This window comes from Anas acuta, chromosome 1, assembly GCF_963932015.1.
Source record: "Anas acuta chromosome 1, bAnaAcu1.1, whole genome shotgun sequence".
Lineage (NCBI taxonomy): Eukaryota > Metazoa > Chordata > Aves > Anseriformes > Anatidae > Anas > Anas acuta.
The window spans coordinates 121136624-121154219 of NC_088979.1; the positions used below are offsets into that span (position 1 = coordinate 121136624).

At 56.7% G+C, this 17596-nt stretch overlaps 1 protein-coding gene across 6 annotated transcripts; it reads right to left on the reverse strand.

Moving 5' to 3' along the window:
* Window positions 1-480: 480 nt before the first annotated feature.
* Window positions 481-16903, reverse strand: GPR156 (G protein-coupled receptor 156). Of its 6 annotated transcripts, none has more exons than XM_068698205.1 (10): window positions 15057-16879; window positions 9589-9821; window positions 8717-8853; window positions 8212-8347; window positions 7997-8107; window positions 7568-7693; window positions 6918-7013; window positions 4168-4404; window positions 2567-2725; window positions 481-2110 (listed from the first exon to the last, which is right to left on the reverse strand). In XM_068698205.1, the coding sequence occupies exons 1-10, from the start codon at window positions 15127-15129 to the stop codon at window positions 938-940; spliced, it is 2481 nt and encodes an 826-aa protein (XP_068554306.1). In that variant the 5' UTR covers window positions 15130-16879; the 3' UTR covers window positions 481-937. The 6 variants fall into 6 exon arrangements, with proteins under 6 accessions (XP_068554306.1, XP_068554330.1, XP_068554324.1 ...); XM_068698229.1 differs by having other exon boundaries at window positions 14104-16873; XM_068698223.1 differs by having other exon boundaries at window positions 13800-16873.
* Window positions 16904-17596: the final 693 nt, after the last annotated feature.

Sequence of the window (17596 nt, forward strand, 5' to 3'; positions counted from 1 at the left end):
CGGCCCCGCAGCTGGTGAAAGGGATACCCCTGGGACACGGGATTTGGGAATTGGGATCACGCTTTGGGGAGTTTCTGTATTGGGAACAATGAGGGGCTGTGGGGATATTTTTCTCCTCAAGGTGATGGGGTTTGGTGGTTTGCCCTAGGAATGCGGGATTCTGCAAAGCCAGGGAAGAAGTGCTGGGGAAGAAAAGGCGGTGCTGGTGAGGGGATACAGCAGCGAGATATTTGACCTTCATAAAGGATAATGAGAGGGATCTGCATCGTCCATATCTGTGTTGGGGGTGCCTCTGTTACCATCTCTTTCAGCAAAGGCATCCTGCCTGCAAAGGGGTCTCCGCGGGCTGGGCTTCAGGTTTCAGAGCCCCTCGCTTCTCCTGTGAAGGCAGCCAGGTGCTGAAATGCCTCCACAGACATCCCAAAAATAGTGGGCACACCGCGTTTGCTGCTTTTGATATTTCTCAGACAAAAAATAAAATAAAATTAAACAGATCATATTAATTTAAACAAACCTAAAACATTCCAGGCTACTTCATCCACCACAAAGGCATACGGAAGGGCACACAAGCTGCAGGAGAAAAAAAAAAGGAAAAGAAAGAGAGAAACCTTTTCAGATCCTCTTTAAGATTGCTTGCTTGTCCTTTCCTTCAGCGCCAACCTGAGTCTAACCTACGACCGTGCAGCCGAGCTGCACAAAAGGCAAGGCCACCTGCAGAGATGTCACCTTTGGACCCCACGCTCATGCTCAGGCACTGCCAAGCCTCTCCAGAGTCTCCAATTTGCCCTCAGCTGTGAGACTGTGGCTTTGCCACGGCTGCGAGTGCTGCTGTCTCCATCCCAGGGGGATGCATTTCTTTAGCATCACCGTGTTTTCGTTCATAGAGCATGCTTCGGGAGCAAAGGGGCACTCGCCTTTGGGGCAGGGGTGCTCGTGGTCACACAAAGGTGGGTTTCAGATCTTCTTTGAAGTTCACAACGGGCTGAGCCCTGCCCTGGGGCTCCAGCCAGCATCCTGCAGCCCCGCCAGGCTCCGTGTCTGTGTCCGTGTCCGTGCTGCTGCTGCTCAGGGAGCCGCGGGGGCTGTGCAGGCAGGCCTGGCAGCAGGGCCGGTGGCAGCAGGGAAACATCTCCTCTGAGCTGCTGCTGGAGTCCGAGTCCGGGTAATGGTACAGCGAGTGCAGGGCGGGACGAGCCAGCACCCCGGGGGCACCCCGCTGATGCCAGTCCCGCGGGGAAGCGTGGTGGTGACTCTCTGAGCCCGTGCCCCTCGCCTCCCAGCCCTGGGGCTCCGGCCATCCCTCGGTGGGGATGGATGGAGAGGACGATGCTGGGTGATGGAGCCCTCTGCCAGCTCCCTCACCTTCCCTCCCTGCTGGCTCCCCGCAGCCCCACGTTCCCAGCCTGCCCACCGAGGACGGGGACACGGGGAAGCCGGCAGAGGCAGGGGGCAGCGGGACGTGGCGCCTCCGCCTCGTCAGGTAGGGGCTGAGGGGATTGTGGGCGGCTGGGTACCCCTCCTGCACCCCCCACATCTCCGCCCCACGTTTAGGGAAGGCTGGGCTGCAGGTCCTGCCGTCCAGGCTCAGATCTTGCAAGATTTCCTGCAGCTTCTCGCTGCTCACGTAGCTGACCTTGGGGGGATGCTCTCTGGATGCAGCAGCTGCGATGTCCTGGCCAGGCTCCAGAGGATGCCCCTTCCCCGCAAGCATCCCATGTTCCTGGGCATCTTTAGGGCTGCGTTCGGGGTCATCCCCCGTGTCAAAAAGCAGCACCGCAGAGCAATCGGGCTCCTCCGGCAGCACGTGCTCGTGGCTCATGCGTTTCCAGAGACCCTGAGCATCACCACTACAAGGCACCGGACTGCGTGGCGATGCATGCAGCAACTGAGGAGGCTGCTGCCCATCCTGCTCCGGGTCCAGGGGGCAGTGGTCCCCAGGCACATCCCCAGGGGCCGCAGCACAGCCACGCCGCTCGCCGTGCCACCCCGTGCTCCGGGTGCAAGGAGCCAGCACCGCGGGGTCGCAGCCGCCCTCCGCAGACATCAGCCTCATCAGCTTCTCCTTGGCGTTGTTCACTTGCTCCTGCAGGCTCTCGATCACAGCGTTTTTCTGTATCGAATACACAAATGTGTCAAGGGCAGGGAGGTAAAAGCTGAGGATTTGGAAGGCGACAGGGCAAAAACGAGTCGCCCTTCATGCAGGGAGGACCTCTGAGACAGCCTGCAAGAGCCAGCTGGGGGCACCCCCTCTAAATTCACTTTATATTTGAGCAGGCTGTGGAAACCAGGCTTTTCTGCTCGCCTCCTTCCACATTATATATATAAATATTATTATTATTATTATTTTAAAATCAGGCCCTCTGGTTTATGCCCAAATTTTGGCACTTCAGGACGAGGATGCAGAATGACAGCGGGACAAAACCAACCAGCTCCTCCCCTCCAGATGGGGGACAGGGGTGTAGCAAAGGGCTGCCCACCCCACCCAGCCTCGGCACACAAAGGGCAGGGGGTGAAGAAGCCACCGAGACCCCATGGCCACGGCATCGGGGCCGGCAGAGCCCCCTACCTCCGTCAGCAGCCGCTTCATGGAGTTTTTCTCCCCTATCAGCTGGTAGAGCTGCTCCTCGCTGTACACCGAGTGGCAGCTCCTGCTCGGGCTGGTGAAATATTTTGCCATGTGGCTGAGGGTTTGGCTTTCTTCTTCAAAGGCCTTCCACTGCCTGAGCTGCAGGGCACAAGGAGCTGTTACCGGCGCGGTGCCTGTGGAGGGAGGCAGCCGCCGCTCGGGGAGAAGGAGACAAAGGGATGGGGGAGACAAAGGCGGGGGGTGATGGAGGAGCACAGGGACAGGCAGCCGGGGAGGTGGCGGAGCAGTGCTTGGAGCATCCCACATGTCTGGACCCTGCCCGGTCCCTGGCTTGGCTTTTAACACAGAGAGAGCTGTGCTGCAAGCTCCAAGCGTGCTGCACGAGCCCCCTCCCCTTCTTCCCCTGACTCTGTAACAAAGGGAGCATCACGCACGCTGCCGTGTCCCCGAATCCTCGCTGACAAGGCGCAAGCCAGCAGCACTTAATATCTGTTTCCTCGTCTCTCGTCTTGCACAGCCCGGCTCCCGCTGCTCATCGATCTCAGAAGAGCAATAGGAGAGCAAGCCCATTAGGAAAAACGAGCTGGTGAATTAAAAGATCCGAGTTAAATAAAATGCTCGGAGCCCCCAGGCTCCACAGAGGCAGAAGGCGCGATGGGGCTGGTGCTCGGCTCAGAGATCACCAGCGGGCTTGGTGCTCGCCCCAGGAGGGCTCCCAGGAGCTGCTAATCCACGGGGTTGGGACTCTGTGGTTGCACCAAAGGGTTGCCAAGGTGGGCAGGGACCTCTGGGGATCACCTTGTCCCCCCCTGCTCAGACAGGATGCGTGCAGCTGGGCTGTGAGCATCTCTCCACAAGGAGACACCGTAGCCTCTCTGGGAAACCCGGGCCATTGTCTGGCCACCTTCACAGCAAGAAAACAAAGCAAAACCAAACAAAAACAACCTTTTTTTCTGGTGTTTAAACTGAATTTCCTGTGTTTCAGGCTGTGTCCATTGTGTCCCGTCCCATCACTAGACACCACTGAGAAGAGCCTGGCTCCCCCTTCCTCCTCCTCCCCACCAGGTATTTGTGCACGGGGGTGAGATTCCCCCGAGCCCTCTTTTGCCCAGACCTGCTCTTTCCTCTGTTTCACCTCTTCCTCCTTTCCTCACCTCATTTCCTCGAGCCCTAACGTTCCTCCAAACATAAATCTGGGTAAACAACTGCTTCCTCTCGCTGTGACAATGGGAGCATTTGTCTCGCCAGCGTCACGGTCAGATGCACCGGGCTCCTCCTGGAGGACGTGGGAAGCAGAAGAGCCGAGCTGGGTCATAAAAGGCTTCCTTACAGCACCGCCGAGCTTCCTCCTCTGCGAGTGCACGTGGGGCACGAGGTGAGGACACGGGGGACCTGCCGAGGGCTGTGGGCAGCGAAACTCAGCCCTCAGAGACTCAAGGGATTTGCTTGGGGAAGCGGAGCCACCGGGTTTTGGAGGAAGAGCCCGAACATTTGGGGAAAGCAGCAGGAAACACAAGTGTCAAACCCCCCCCAAAAAAAAAAGTGCCCGTTTCCAGGGCGGTCTGTGGGCAGAGCCGTACCTGTGGGATGAAGATGAAGCAGTTGATCGTAGTCGTGCACACGAAGATGCCGCCGGAGGTGAAGCCAAAGAGCAAATTGTGCCAAGCGCGGAAGAAACGGTGAAGCAAGAAGACGGCGCCGGCCACCAGGAAGATGAGGTTGACCCCCACCACGAGCGTCAGGGACTGGTTGACCGGCGGGGAGCTGACGTTGTCGGTCAGGCCGGCCAGGTAGGTCCCGTAGAGCAGCAGGACGCTCTGCAAGCAGAAGACGAGGCCTGCCTTCAGCAGGGAGATCGGCGGAGCGGGGATGTAATTACAGCCTGGCGCTCGGTGCCGTCCTAATGAACGCCCTTTGATCTCTCCTGGTGTGGCGGGCGCTGCGTGGCGAGAGCCCTGCGGGCCGGGGGGTGCTTCGTCAGCAGCGGTGGGGCAGGAGGGCAGGGCTGGTGGCACTGGCAGGACATGCCACGGGGCAGGGCACGGCCAGGAGAGGCAGGGAGAGGAGAGAAAGCTTCCTCTGTGCTGGAGCAGGAAGGGCAAAGACGGAGGGGAAGGGAAAACCCCCATGGGGATGCAGCAGTAGGGGGACACTGCAACAACACCCCTCTGGCGGGGCAGAGAGGAGGCTCAGAAGGGCATTCAGAAGGAAAAAGCAAGAGGGAAGAAGCAGGAGGTTAGGCTGGAGGGAAGAGGATGTCCTTGGTGCCTCTTCAAATAGAAATCCAGGAAACTCCCCGCTTCTATTCTTTTCCCTTCCCCGTTTCCTGCCTGACGCCAGCGGCGGTGGAAGGGGCTGAAGAAGGGCTCTGCGCACAGCTATCCTCTCCCCAGGTCGCACTGGCAGGCAACACCGAGGATTTTTTGGCCTTCTCCATTACCACAGGGCACGGTCTGCTTTCAGGATCCTTTGGAAACGCCACCTAGCAAATTCCCTGCTCGTGCAAGGAGCCAGATACCAGGCACACGACTCCTACATTATCCCTGCGGTACCTAGCAAGTGCAGCTGTCAACCTTTTACCACAAATAAGTATAAAATGGTTATTTGGGCATCAGGCAGTCCTTTATGAGCAGTGGCACGTTCTGTAGACCCTCCTGGACCCCTCTGTGCAGTGGCTGCTTGCTGACTACTGCTGGGGTTATGGACTGGGAGGACCCTCTGATGGGCAGGGGAGGATCCTGTCCACGGACACTGCCAAGAGCACCATGAGCTCCCACGGGAGAACTGCAAGAGTGAGACCTAGGAACGAGGCTGACACCCAAATCTGCTCCACAGGATCTGTGCTGGATGACCACATTCACCTCCCAACACAGGGCCCAGAGGCAAGCCGAGTCCTCCGCGAGAAAATAACATCACCAAAGTCCCGTTTAATATTCATATAGTCTACCGGGGACACAGACAAAAAGCACTGCCAGCTGGTAAATTAGGACTTTAAATAAGCACAGGGCTGAGTTTTGTTGTTGTTTTGAATCTTGAGCAGAGGCCTGTGCTCCTAATTCAATGGATGACCTTGGCAAGCCGTTTCTGTCCGCTGCTGCGTGCCAGCAAAACCAGGATAATGCACTGAGTGGCTTCACAAAGGGCTGAGCACAGTAATGCCTTGGAAAAGAAGAAGTGCCATGTGCACGCAGAGACAGAGCCTAGCCTCCCATTAGTGCAAATCCTGATTAACTCCAGAGAAACCACTAAAGCAACACCTCGGTGACACCCGGTAGATAGGATCAGGGTCAGGTTCAAGGCAATGCTAATGAGGAGTACCTGTGACTGCGATTGTTTTGTTGTGAGTGAGAGGAACAAAAAGAGCTTGGAGGAGCTGCAGGCAAAAGCATTACTCGCCTAAGCCCTGAAGAGACCTAACACAAACTGCGGACAAAGTCAGGGATGGAGATGTAGCACCGAAAGTGGCTGCCCAGGGAAGGCCTGAAATGCCCAGCACCAAAGGCCTTTTGAGGACAGACTAGACTAATGTCTTTAAAATGAAATGGAGGGGGGAGAAGGATTTGGCAGTGTCCTGAGGTCTCGTTCTGCCCTTGTTCCTATGGTTCTTGGTAGATGGTCAATGACTATTACATTACGGTGAGTCAGAAAGGAACTGCTTGTGTTGCATGCGGGGACAGAGCCATTTGCAAAGGCAGGCTGTGATCTCACGAGGTTCATCAAAATCAGCTCGCTGAAGCGCTTCCAACCTCTGCCAACCCAGAGACACATGAGACCACGGATAATTACAGCTATAATTACACCCATATAGTTACATCAGTGTAACTAACTCTTCTGGAATATGAATGGCCACATACAACGTTACGCCAGTGAAAGTGCATTTCGGTGGTGTAATTAAGCTGATAAACATCCTGTGAAGGTAGACACCACGCACTTGTCGTCAGCACCTCCTTGGTTTGGAGTCGGACGACTCAGGGTCTGAGCTGCACAGTGCATCACCGGGGCAGACGCTGAACCAAAGCTTCATGGAAAAAGTGAGCTTTGGAAAAGGTTAAGGCACAAGTTTTAAGGAGGGAGATAGATGAGGCACGGGTGGTTACAGGGCAAGAACTGGAGAGAGAGCACGTGCGTGGTGTGTGCAGAAGAGACAGGGAGAAACTGGCAAGAAAACATCAAGATGGGAAGAAATAGAGTTGGGAGGCTTTCAAGATGAGCAGGAGCAGCTGGGAACTGCAATGCACGTGTAGCTCCGGAGAGCAGAGAAACTACAAATGCTGCTAAATACTGGGAGGAGGTGAGATACAACGCAAGAATCAATAGAGGGGTTACGTACCTTAAACCCTAAAATGAGAACGAGCCAAAGATCGGAATAAAGAGATGCACAGGACTGCATCCGGCTCACTGAACAGGTCATGCCTTTCTCTGTCGCCTAGGAGGCAATGGGAAGGCAGAAGTGAAGGCTGCTGCCCCTGCCTGGGAGCAAGGACAGACCAATGGGCGACAGGTCTGCAAATCCGAGCAGGTCTCCTCTGTAAACTCCTAAAGGGAAATGCCAAATCTGGTGCTGCTGGGGCAGGCAGTTAAATCGGGAAAGATTTTGGTATTCTGCTCGCAATGGGGCTGGTTCAGCCTTTTCCTAAAGCATCTGTGGATGCTGTGGTCCTCTCCTGTGCCACCCAGGTGACCTGCACGCACTGGTCAAGACCACCCACTAGACCCCGCTGCTTGGCCAGCCACAGCTCTGCAACCAGCCATCCCTTTCCAGGTTTGGCTGCACAGACCTGGAAATCTTGCAGCTGATCCTCATCTCTGTAGTAGGCCATAGACATAAAGCCAGCCTGGAGAACCCCAAGGGTTTTGTGGCTTTTCTGCCTGTCTTTTTTTTAAACAGCACCCCCAAAAGCCCGACCATCCTCCAGCACTGCCCCCAGAGATCTGACAGGGCACAGCGCAGTGCTGCACCACCTCTCCTCGTCCCTTTACCCGCACTGAGACGCTGAGGCTTCGGAAGCACTGGACCGGATCGGAGAAGACCCACGTCAGGAGCAACACGGCGTCTGCCAACACCAACGCTGCCACCATCGCCAGCAGCTGGAGGTCTTTGATGATCTGCAAGCATGCAGGAGGTATTAGTCAGGGGTAAATGGGCACCAGCAACCTCCATCCCCCTTCTAGTTGTCTCTTCCAAGGGATATTCAACCTAATTCTTTTCCCCTGGTGTGGAGTCCAACAGCTACATCTCTGCCTCCAGCTCCCAAACTCCTGGAGACCCAGCCAGGCTTGGGACCAGGTATGAGCCCTCCCTGACTGCATGGCCAGCTGGTAAATGCCATGGCAGGAAACAGCACTTCCAGAAAATAAAGAGTATCACCCGTTCCTCCCATATCACCAAGAGGGAGGCTGGCTACTCACCACCCGCTTGTCCGGCACCCGCTGGGTGAACACCTTGTAGAGCCGCCAGCTCTTCCCCAGGACAGGGCCCAGCACCAGGGAGGTCCCCACACACAGCAGGCAGAGCCGAACCTGGGGGACGAGGTGGAGATGGAGGCCAGGAGGTGATGGATCCATTGTCCACAGATGTATTTATTGGTGTGTGGAGGCACCCGTCCCGGCCGTGACCCGCTCACCTGGATAAGCGTCTCCACCGAGTCCCTGGACGGCAGGCTCTGCTCCTGAATCCCAAAGAGGTAGGCACTGGTGTAAGTCAAGCCGCTGCCCAGCAGGGTCACAACGTTGAGGTTGGGGCTGGACATCTTCACGATCCTCCGGGAGACAAAGCAGGGAAGGCGGTGGTGGTTACTGAGCGCGGTGGCCGGGGCAAGGTCCCTTTGCAGGGATGGAGGTGGCCACAGGGGACGGTCCCAGGCCCCCTACTTTAAATAGTGGCCCTTTTGCCATACCCCAACACCCCGAGCCCTGACTCAAGAAGAGGTTACATTAACATTCAGGTCACAGTTTCCCCCACCCATAACTTTACCCATAACAACTGTGCTCAGGAAGGGGGGAATCATTTCCTTTCGGGGCCCCCAAGCTCCTCCCTGGTTCTTGCTACCCCCAAACCCACACAGAGCCTGGAGACATCATCCACCAGCCTGGCCTCTGCGCTGGCAGCCCCTTCGCACACACCCTTACCTGTTTTTCCTGAAGCGAATCGTGAAGGCCAGAAAGAAGAGGGCCAGCAGGACCCCTCCGGTCAGGAACGTCCACACGACGCCCAGGAGGGCAGCAGAGAAAGACGGGGAGCTCTTCCCGCCGCGGTCAGAAGACGTCTGAGGAAGGCAAAAGGGGTGAGGAGGAAGAGGACACTTCTAGGGACAAAAACACCCCATCCTGCCGCACGAATTAGGGCCACCCCACACCACGCTTGAAAAATCCCACTTCGATCCCAGCTACGTCACTCGGTGAGGCTGATGGAGCGCTTCATCTGCCACTGAGCGGAGTAAATCCCGGGCCTAGCAGGTGGAATATTAATTGTAGCAAAGCTGCCAGGGCCCGGGGAGCCGAGCAGCTTATGGTTTCCTAATTAAGCGCCCGTGTTTGTGCAGATCCCGACGGAGACCGGGGCGGCCGAGCCCCGCTGCTCCCTCCAGCAGCCTCACGTGGAGCCAGGCGCGAGCAGGCGCAGCCATCCCCGTGTCGCTCCTGCTGGCCTGGCGCTGGGGGCAGGTGCCGTTCATTACAGCTGATGGCTTTTAATTAAACGCTGCTCTATTAATATTTGAAAAGCCCTTTGAAGCGCCAGGGGTTGGGAAAGGCCAGGGGCAGAGAAGGGCATCCCAGGCCCGCTCCTAAGCAGCTCTGAGGCCACGGAGCGCTGCCGTGGCTGTGCCCTCACCTCCTGGCTGCCTGCTGGGTGCCAGGCATTTTTTTGGAGGCCACCCAGGAGGGGACAGCACGTGGCCTCTGCCTGCAGGCTTCGCTGCCATGCCCCCGTGCCCCTCTCCATCCCTCCACCCAAATCCCCTTCCACGGAGGAACCCTCATGAGCTCCCCCACCTCCGTACGTACGACTGTGACGGAGCAGAGCTCCCGCAGCGTCCTCTGCTGCTGCTCCTGGCTGCCGAAACCGGGGCTGGAACCGCAGAGGTCGGAGCAGTTGAATCCCGGCTCCATAGCACATCCTCAGCCTTCATCCAGAGCCCGGCCGGGGAGCGCTCACCTCCCCTCCGCCCCCGATTCAGCGTGGGCTGTGGGTCCCCACGCAGCACGGCAGCATCCCGAGACAATTCGGGGCACCCTGTGGACCAACACACATTGGGGTCACGGCAGCCACCGGCCCCCTGCCACGGAGATAAAGCCGGGCACGTGCCCCTCCTGGCACCCCGGCGCCCCTGCGCTCCCCCCGCGTGCCCCCGTTGCCTCCGCTCCCCTTGTTGTCCCTCGTTTTGGTGAGGGTTTTCGTGGGCTTCATTACCATTTTAGACATGAGGTCATACTTGTCCTCAAGCATCCCAACCCAATTAGCATTGTCACTGGGTTTAATTAGCTTCCAATACACGGCCATCAGCAAGGCTCCCGCTGCTAGGAGCTGGAGGGGACGTGCAAGAGCTCCCTCCGTGGCTGCTGGTAATGACGGGTGGGGGCAAAATATTTATCCGAGCATCCCCCCGGGGCTGACCCCAGCAGCCCTGTGCACCCCCAAAACGCCAAACCCTTTGGAGAAGCCGCTCCCAAGTCCCAGCCCCAGCACATGGGGGTCAGCACTCATCCGAAATCAGACGTCTCCCCGCGAAGCTGCCCCCCTGGGAGCGCTGGCACGCGATGGCGCCAACAGCTCCCGCGCAATTTTGATAAAAAAAAAATAAATCTGGCCAACGAGGACAATTAGCGCTCATTAGCATGCGATAAAGAGAGCCCTAGCACGGATATTGCCAAAACGCACCAGGCGCTTCCCCTCCAGCTCCTGCCTCTAATTAGGGCTGGCTGAAAGGTCCCGCTGCAGGATGCCTTGGTGACCCCGAGCACAGCCCGGTGGCCACCTCTCCTCCCAGGCACCACGGGATTTGCTGTTTCTGACACGTGCTCTGCTCACCCTGCTCCTCCTGCCCCTCGCCCCGTATCCACCAGGCTGATGGATCACAGTCACCAACTTTTGGCCAAGGCCAAGCATCAGCGTGCAGGTGGACGTGACCCGACAAGCCTGCAGTCGGTAGGAAACGAGCGGCTGGATGGCACGCAAAAAAAAAAAAGAGCGCCGCCGCCTTCCAGCCTAGAAAGGAAGCAGTGGTTGTGAAAAACATTTGGATGCGGGCAATTTGCATTCGCCTCAGTGTCTTCAGGTCTGGAAGGCTGTTTCTGTAGATCCTCCAGGACCCGAGATTATTTGTCTACCAGCACTGAGCAGCCGTGTACTAAGGCACAAACATCCTGCAAAAAGCGCGGTGATGGCTAAATGCTGATCTTGACTCTCTCAAGGTTTCTTCTCGCCTTCGAATCCTTTTTGAAAAAGCAGAGAAAAAAAAAAAAAAAAAGAAAACTTAAAGAAGCTGAAAAATTGATGCAAAACGCATGAGCCCAAGGCAGGCAGAATGAAGGTTTCACCCCGACCGATTCCTTTTGATCTAGCTTTGAAGGAGAGACTTCTTCCCCCCAAAAATGGGGTGATGCCACAGCTCAGTGAATCGAAAGGTGGAAAACTGAAGAAGTCAATTTGCAGACAAAAGCACAGTTACATTCAGAAGCGTGCCATTTTTCGGAAGCTCTGCAATCCTCTTTGGCCATATCAGCCTGGACAGAAACGGTGTGGGCACCGCTCTGCAGCAGGAGGGATGCTGTAGAAGGACCTTTTCGGGGAAGAGCTGTGTGGGGAGATGTCTGCATCTCCTGATGATGGTGGCCACCTCCTGAGCATCTGCTGCGTGCCAGGGGACAGCCCCATCTAGACGCGATGCCAGCCCCACACTTACACCATGGGGTCGTCCAGGAACTATTCCAGCAGGACGAGCGCACGGGATGGGGTTTTGCAATTCAGAAAGCACCGGCTCTTCCGAGAAGCTCCGCGCTGTTCCCTTCTGCTCTTCTTGCCCAACAAGATCCCTTCTCGTTTGACCTGAGAAACCTGCAGCATTGCCAACCCCAAGGCGATCAAAAAAAAAAAAAAATCACAAGCTCGACTTACCGCAACGCCCCCCCAACACAGCTATGTAAAAATCGCCAGTTAAAGCACACAGGGTATCTGAAGCTTATTTTTAATTTATATTTAAAACTTCAGCACCTCAGTTTTCACACTTTCCCCTGCGAACGCTTACAAAGAAAGGCAAGCCAAGAAGCTGGGGCCATCGTGCAGCCTGGGTTACAAACCCTCGGTCCCTGGTGGCTCCTGCATCATTTCTTCTTCCCACCCAGAGCACAGGAGCCACCCAGCGCACAGGCAGCTGGCTGGGTGGCTCCGAAACCTGGCATTTAGTCTTTACCGAAGCCAGCTGCAATTTTGAGGCATCCTTCCCCTTTCTGATAGCATCTCCCAAGCTGGCGGAGGCAATTGTTCCCGAGTGCTGATCTTGCTGATCACCCCAGGGCTGTGTGTCTGCCGGACACGGAGCTCTGCCGCCGCTCTTTCTCTCTCCCCCTGGCTTTCCCATGTGCCCATTATCCACCCACGACCATAAAACGGTCCTGAGTGCGCTCACATCCACCGTCCCGATCCGGCAGCACCACTCGCAGTTGCTGAGGCACAAAGCTTTTTTCAACGGAGGTCAAATACTTGCCCTGCTTTTTTCGGCTCTGCAGTTTCCACCCCAAATTTAAAGAAACCTTTGTGCAAAATAAATAAATTAAATTAATTAATTAAAATTAATATTTTTTTGAAGCTCCACATGGTCCTGCAAGGAGTTGGCTCATCAGCCTCCTACCTCTTATCACTCCTGCCTTAATTTCCGTACAGCGATGGGCACGCGAGAGGCACGGGCGGATGGAGAACGGACGGACTTTCAGACCGGAGATGCTCAGAGGAAGGAAAAACGCCTTTTCCCAGGCCGTTTCCACCATTTCAACACCGCTCTGCCCCCAGCACTGTGCTCCGAGGCACGGCCCAGCCCCGAGCAGCTCCAGCAGCAGCTGCGGGCACCGGCTCCATCGGCTCCCTGCCTCCCAGGCGCTCGCACCGGCCCAGCTGTGATGTGCTCGGGGAGGCACAGCCTGCAATTTTCCCCCTCTTAACTGTACCGGGGAACAAAGGTCGATCATTTCGGGTGCTGATTTACACCAGCGATCCAGCCTGTGGTTGAGGTGCGCAAAGGCTTCATTAAAATAGAGGTTCGCTCCTCGCCGAAGCTGCTCGCCGCTGAGCAGGGGGCGAAGAGGCCGCGGAGGGGATGTTTTTTATAAAGTTGGGTTTCAGGTGGAGCCAGGGCCCTCGAGAGCTCTCCGTTTCAGGAGCTGGCAGAGAGGCACGGCTGCTCTTTCGTGCAACCAGACACCGGCCCCTCGCAGCCCCGATGCACCTGGGCTGGGACAGCAGCACTGCAAAGGCTCACCACAACCCCAGGGACAACTGCTCACCCTAAAAAGCCCAACATCACTTCTATTTGTATTTCTTTTTCCTTTCAAACCTTCGGAAACCAGCCCACAGGCCGTGTCCCTGAAAGGGGAGGCAGAACGGTCTCCGGTGACCTGGTTCTGGGTATTTCTCCCCCGGGAGCGAGGCCGCAGCCAAGGCTGTGGGAGCTGGAGGAGCTGCCCCCGGCTCGCCCCGCTGCAGGAGATGAACACCCCGGTCCCTCGCCCTGCTGGGCGAAGCAGCCACCCCACACAGCTCCATACGAGGGTTGCCACGAGGCTCACCTCGTCCACAGCACCCTGGCACCCCTGGGTGAGGCCGGCACGCCAAGGACACGTAAAAGAGATGCCGGCTGCAACCCAACACTGGCTGTGCCTGGGCGCCAGCCGCTGGTTACCAGGGATCCAGTTTCCCAGCTCTCCTCCGAGCAGCTGTGGGGCACTGGAAAACCCAGCTCCTGGCTCCAGCAGCCCCCCAAAAAAGAGCCCGGACGGGGTGAAACACACCAGCCCTGGTGGGCATCCCACCTGGAGCAAACGGGGCAGGAACCTGGCATCCCCACAGCCCCTCTGGGCGCAGCCTGTCCTCCCCCTGCCCCTTCCAGCCCTATTAAAGCACCGCAGCCCCCCCGGGGGCCGGCAGCGCCAGGGCAGGGGCAGAGCAGCGGGGGCTCGGCTTTTCCCCCCCGACCACCCCGAGGAAAGCCCCCGGACCCACCTGAGAGCCCCCGACCCGCTGTCCCGGCACGGCTCAGCCCGGCTCGGCACGGCTCGGGGGCGGGCTGCGGGGAGGGGCTGTGGCTGCCGTGCTCCTCCCGCCCTGCTGGGCTCGGCTCCTCCAAGCCAAAAAGCCAAAAACCAGCCGGGGATGGCGAGCCAGGGGCCAGCAGTAGCCAAGGACCCCCCCTGCGCGCCCCCCGACAGCCCCGCTGCCCGCTCTCAGCATCCCCCCGCCGCCCCTCGCCCTCCTGGCGTGTCCCCCAGCCTCATTAACTCCTCGGCCTCTGCCCGCTCCCTTTTACCACTTTTCTTCCCCGGCTTCTTTCGCCAAAATCTCGGCTCCCCTTGCCAGCACCCAGGTTGCCGTCCCAGCCCGGAGCAGGGTGCCAGGCGCCGCTGGGAATTGCTGCTTGCGGAGAGGCACCGGGCCACGCAGGTTTTCTCTTCTCTCGTCACCTCATTAGCTGCCTCCGCCAGGCCTTGGCACCAGCCGTGCTAATTTCTTCACCCCTGCTGCTTCCCAAAACCGCAGAGGTCTGTACAGGAGCGGCGAGGTTTGTGGGGCCTGGCTGTGCCGCTTCGGTGCCGTCCTAAGCGCAGGGACCCATCAGTTCCCCAGCCTGCAAGGAGCTGTGTCAGGTCCCCAAAACCCCAGTCATTGCCGCCAGCCCCAGCAGCACCTCCCACCCCCCAAAAAAAGCCCCTTGGAAATCTTCAGTAGACCCAAGCTTTCAGCTTAGACCCCAGTGGTCTGAAAGCTGGGGACCCCAACGTTGGTTAAATGCTGTGTTACGGCCCCAAAAGCGGCACCCCGATTAGCAGAGCACTCCCAGAGACTCAAAGGAGAGCCCGCAGCCTCCCCGTGCCTCTGGAAATCCGGTCACTTCTCAGGCACGCAGACTGGATTTGCCAACCCGGTCTCCGCCTCCGTCAGACCGGGATGATGAACTGAAACCTCTCACGGAGGGAGGAGAGGGCGAACCCGACTGCTCGCACAGGGACAGGAGGCCAGGGCGTTATTCCTGGTTCCTCTCCTTCCCAACAGGGCGCTCGGCCGGCCGCAGTGACTCACGCTTGATAATAACACTGGAGCCTTCCTCAGTGTCACCAAGGCACAGCACCTCCTTCTGGCAACGTGACCCATCCTGTCTGCTCCGAGGTGTGCCCAGCAATCATTTGATGTTTATTTTAAGATGACAGCTTAAAAAAAAGTGGGCCTTGAGCTGATTTTTGTGCAATGAGACCCGCTACCTACCAGCTACCATCCAGCAGCACCTCCCCGGCAAGTTGCAGAGCTTCGGCCCATTTATCACATTTGGGATTTCCATCCCCAAGAGCTCGCACCCAGTCAGAGTGCTGCACAGAACGGAATTAAAATCAGCCTCTGTTTTAACTATGGCTTTTGGTCATCTGCTGAACTCTTCATAAGCTCCCCAATTTTCAGTCAAATTTCACCAAGTTTCCTTCAGGATGAGCCACACTTTGTATTTTCTGCAGTTTGGGGAAAGTTAGCCACTTTAAAAAGCCATATTCCTATCAGACTACTGATGATTGTCCTGATTCTGCTGATGTTGATTGCAATCAGGCAAGTAACCGCTTCTGGTGCGGTGACAAACTCTTTATCCACCACGATGAGATGTGGAAGGTGTGTGCCGGACGGGTACCTCCTCCGCAGGGAAGTTATAATCCGGCACCCTCAGAAGCTCTCAGGAGACTTCGCTGTGGCCTGCAGGCAGTGTCCCAGAATCAAATTCTCTATGCAAACACCGTTTTCTTTTCACACATGGCAAATAAGCCTGTAGAGAGACATCCATCCCGGGCCTCGTTTGACGAGGCAGTCAGTCGTCCTCGCAGGCATGCATGCAGCACTCCCTCCTGGGCTTTGCTAATTAGCGCGCTGATCTACATGCAGTCTGCTCTGAATTACCCGTAGCTCGAGAACAGGTAACGTTGCCATTAACATAAAGCACCACCTTTATCTCTTTCACGCCCTATCTCCTTTCTCAGCAAGCGGCAGCCAGCGATTGTAAGGTCTCAGCTGAAGAAAGCACTTGGCCACGCTTAGGCAACACCAGTTTTGTGCTGTTTATTCTCGTAAGTGAGAATTTTTTTCTTTCACTTTTTCCTCTTACTGCCTCAGTTTCTTATTCTGGAATTTAAATAATCATTTTATTTTCTTTTCATATACTCAGCCCACTTAGTCCATGTCCCCTGGAGTTTAAATTGTTGAGGTTTTTCCCCATTGGAAGACCCTCTTGGTGGGCTTAGTCGAAGACTCTCAGCAAACACCAGCCACGGGTTTCACCTCCAGGAGCTCCTGTCCTCTCCTTCCAGCCCACAGGAACAGCACCTCGGAGGTGGCTGCTTGGGTGCTCTCCTTCTCCGAGGTTCCTGAGACCTCGAACGCTCCCTTGTTATTGCCACACCGTCCTGTTGGGTGTATGAACTTTCAGAAATCATCTCCTGACAGAAGCTGCCCACTGTAATTGCGTGCCTCGTTAAGGCACCTGGGGATATGTGCAGACCACTCCTGCAAACCCAACCCCAGAGCTGCACTCGGGGCAGTTCCCTGCTGCTTGCCCCATTCCTCCCAGCACATCCTGGGAGATTGTCCGTTCAGCTGGTCAGCCTCTGCCAGGAAAGGTTATGAGAATAAACGGCACAAAACTGCAAGCAGAAGCCATGGCGCTTGCAGAAGCCCAAAGCAAGGCTATCAGCCACAGCGTGGTTTCCATCATGCCCAGAACTCAAGCTCACTCCCACCGCTGGGAACTGGTTTGCTAGCAACACCCTGCTCACCCTGCCTGTTTCCTATGCAAAATAATCCAGGATTCACCCAACAGGAGGTCAGAAAGGTACAGGAGGCTTGGGCCTTGCAGCCACGGTTTGGCTATGTCCCCACCAGAAATGAGCTGGTGCTTGCAGTGGGCAGCTGGAGTGCTTTAGCTGCCCCCATCTCTTCCACTCCTCCTGCAAAATCAGGACGATGAGGGTGTTAAAAACTCTCTGAAGACTTTCTGTACTCTGCCGGTGGCCGGGGATCACCCATCTGCAGATGGGGCAGGGCCTGCCGCAAACGTAGGGCAGCTGGCTGGAAGCTCCATGGGATGTGGGACGGAGGCCTGTTGGTTTCCCACACCCTTTCCTAATTATTATTTTTTTGAGGAAGGCACCAGGAGGAACACACGAGATTAAGAATTAGGTGCCGGGTCAGGTGAAAGAGAGGCAGGGCAGGGTTTCTAAGAAAACAGCAGGCCAACGCCACGCAGCTGCGTAGTGGTGTGGTGGAGGAGGCACCAGTGAGGATCTCCACGTGGATACAGCCCCAGGAACGTGAGGCAAACAATTGCCTCATTTTGACATGAATGTCAATTTTTTTGCATGTTAATTTTTGGGCTAACGTCCTCCAAAGTTTGGTGGTGCTTCAGCAAAGGACCAGGCGGGATTTGTGTCCCACACGGACACTTTGGAGGACAGAGCTGCTGAGGAATCCGGCCGGGGTTTGCACAAGCCCGGTGCGTGCTGACACAGGATACCGGGAGTTTGGCTAATTTTAGGTAGGCGACCGGTCATGCCAGATGTATCCAATAAACCTGCCCGCTCCTTCCTTTCATGCAGTCTCGGCGTATTATTTTTATTAAAGGTTTAGCACGGCCTGGCACCCAGGGGAAGCGTTCAGCTGCTTTGATGCTAATCTGAACCACCAAAGCTTTCAAGGCTCGCTCCCTGCTGCCAGCAACACCCAAGCCCAGCGGCGATTAGTGGTCTCCTGGGAGGTATCTCAGCCTCCTAGGA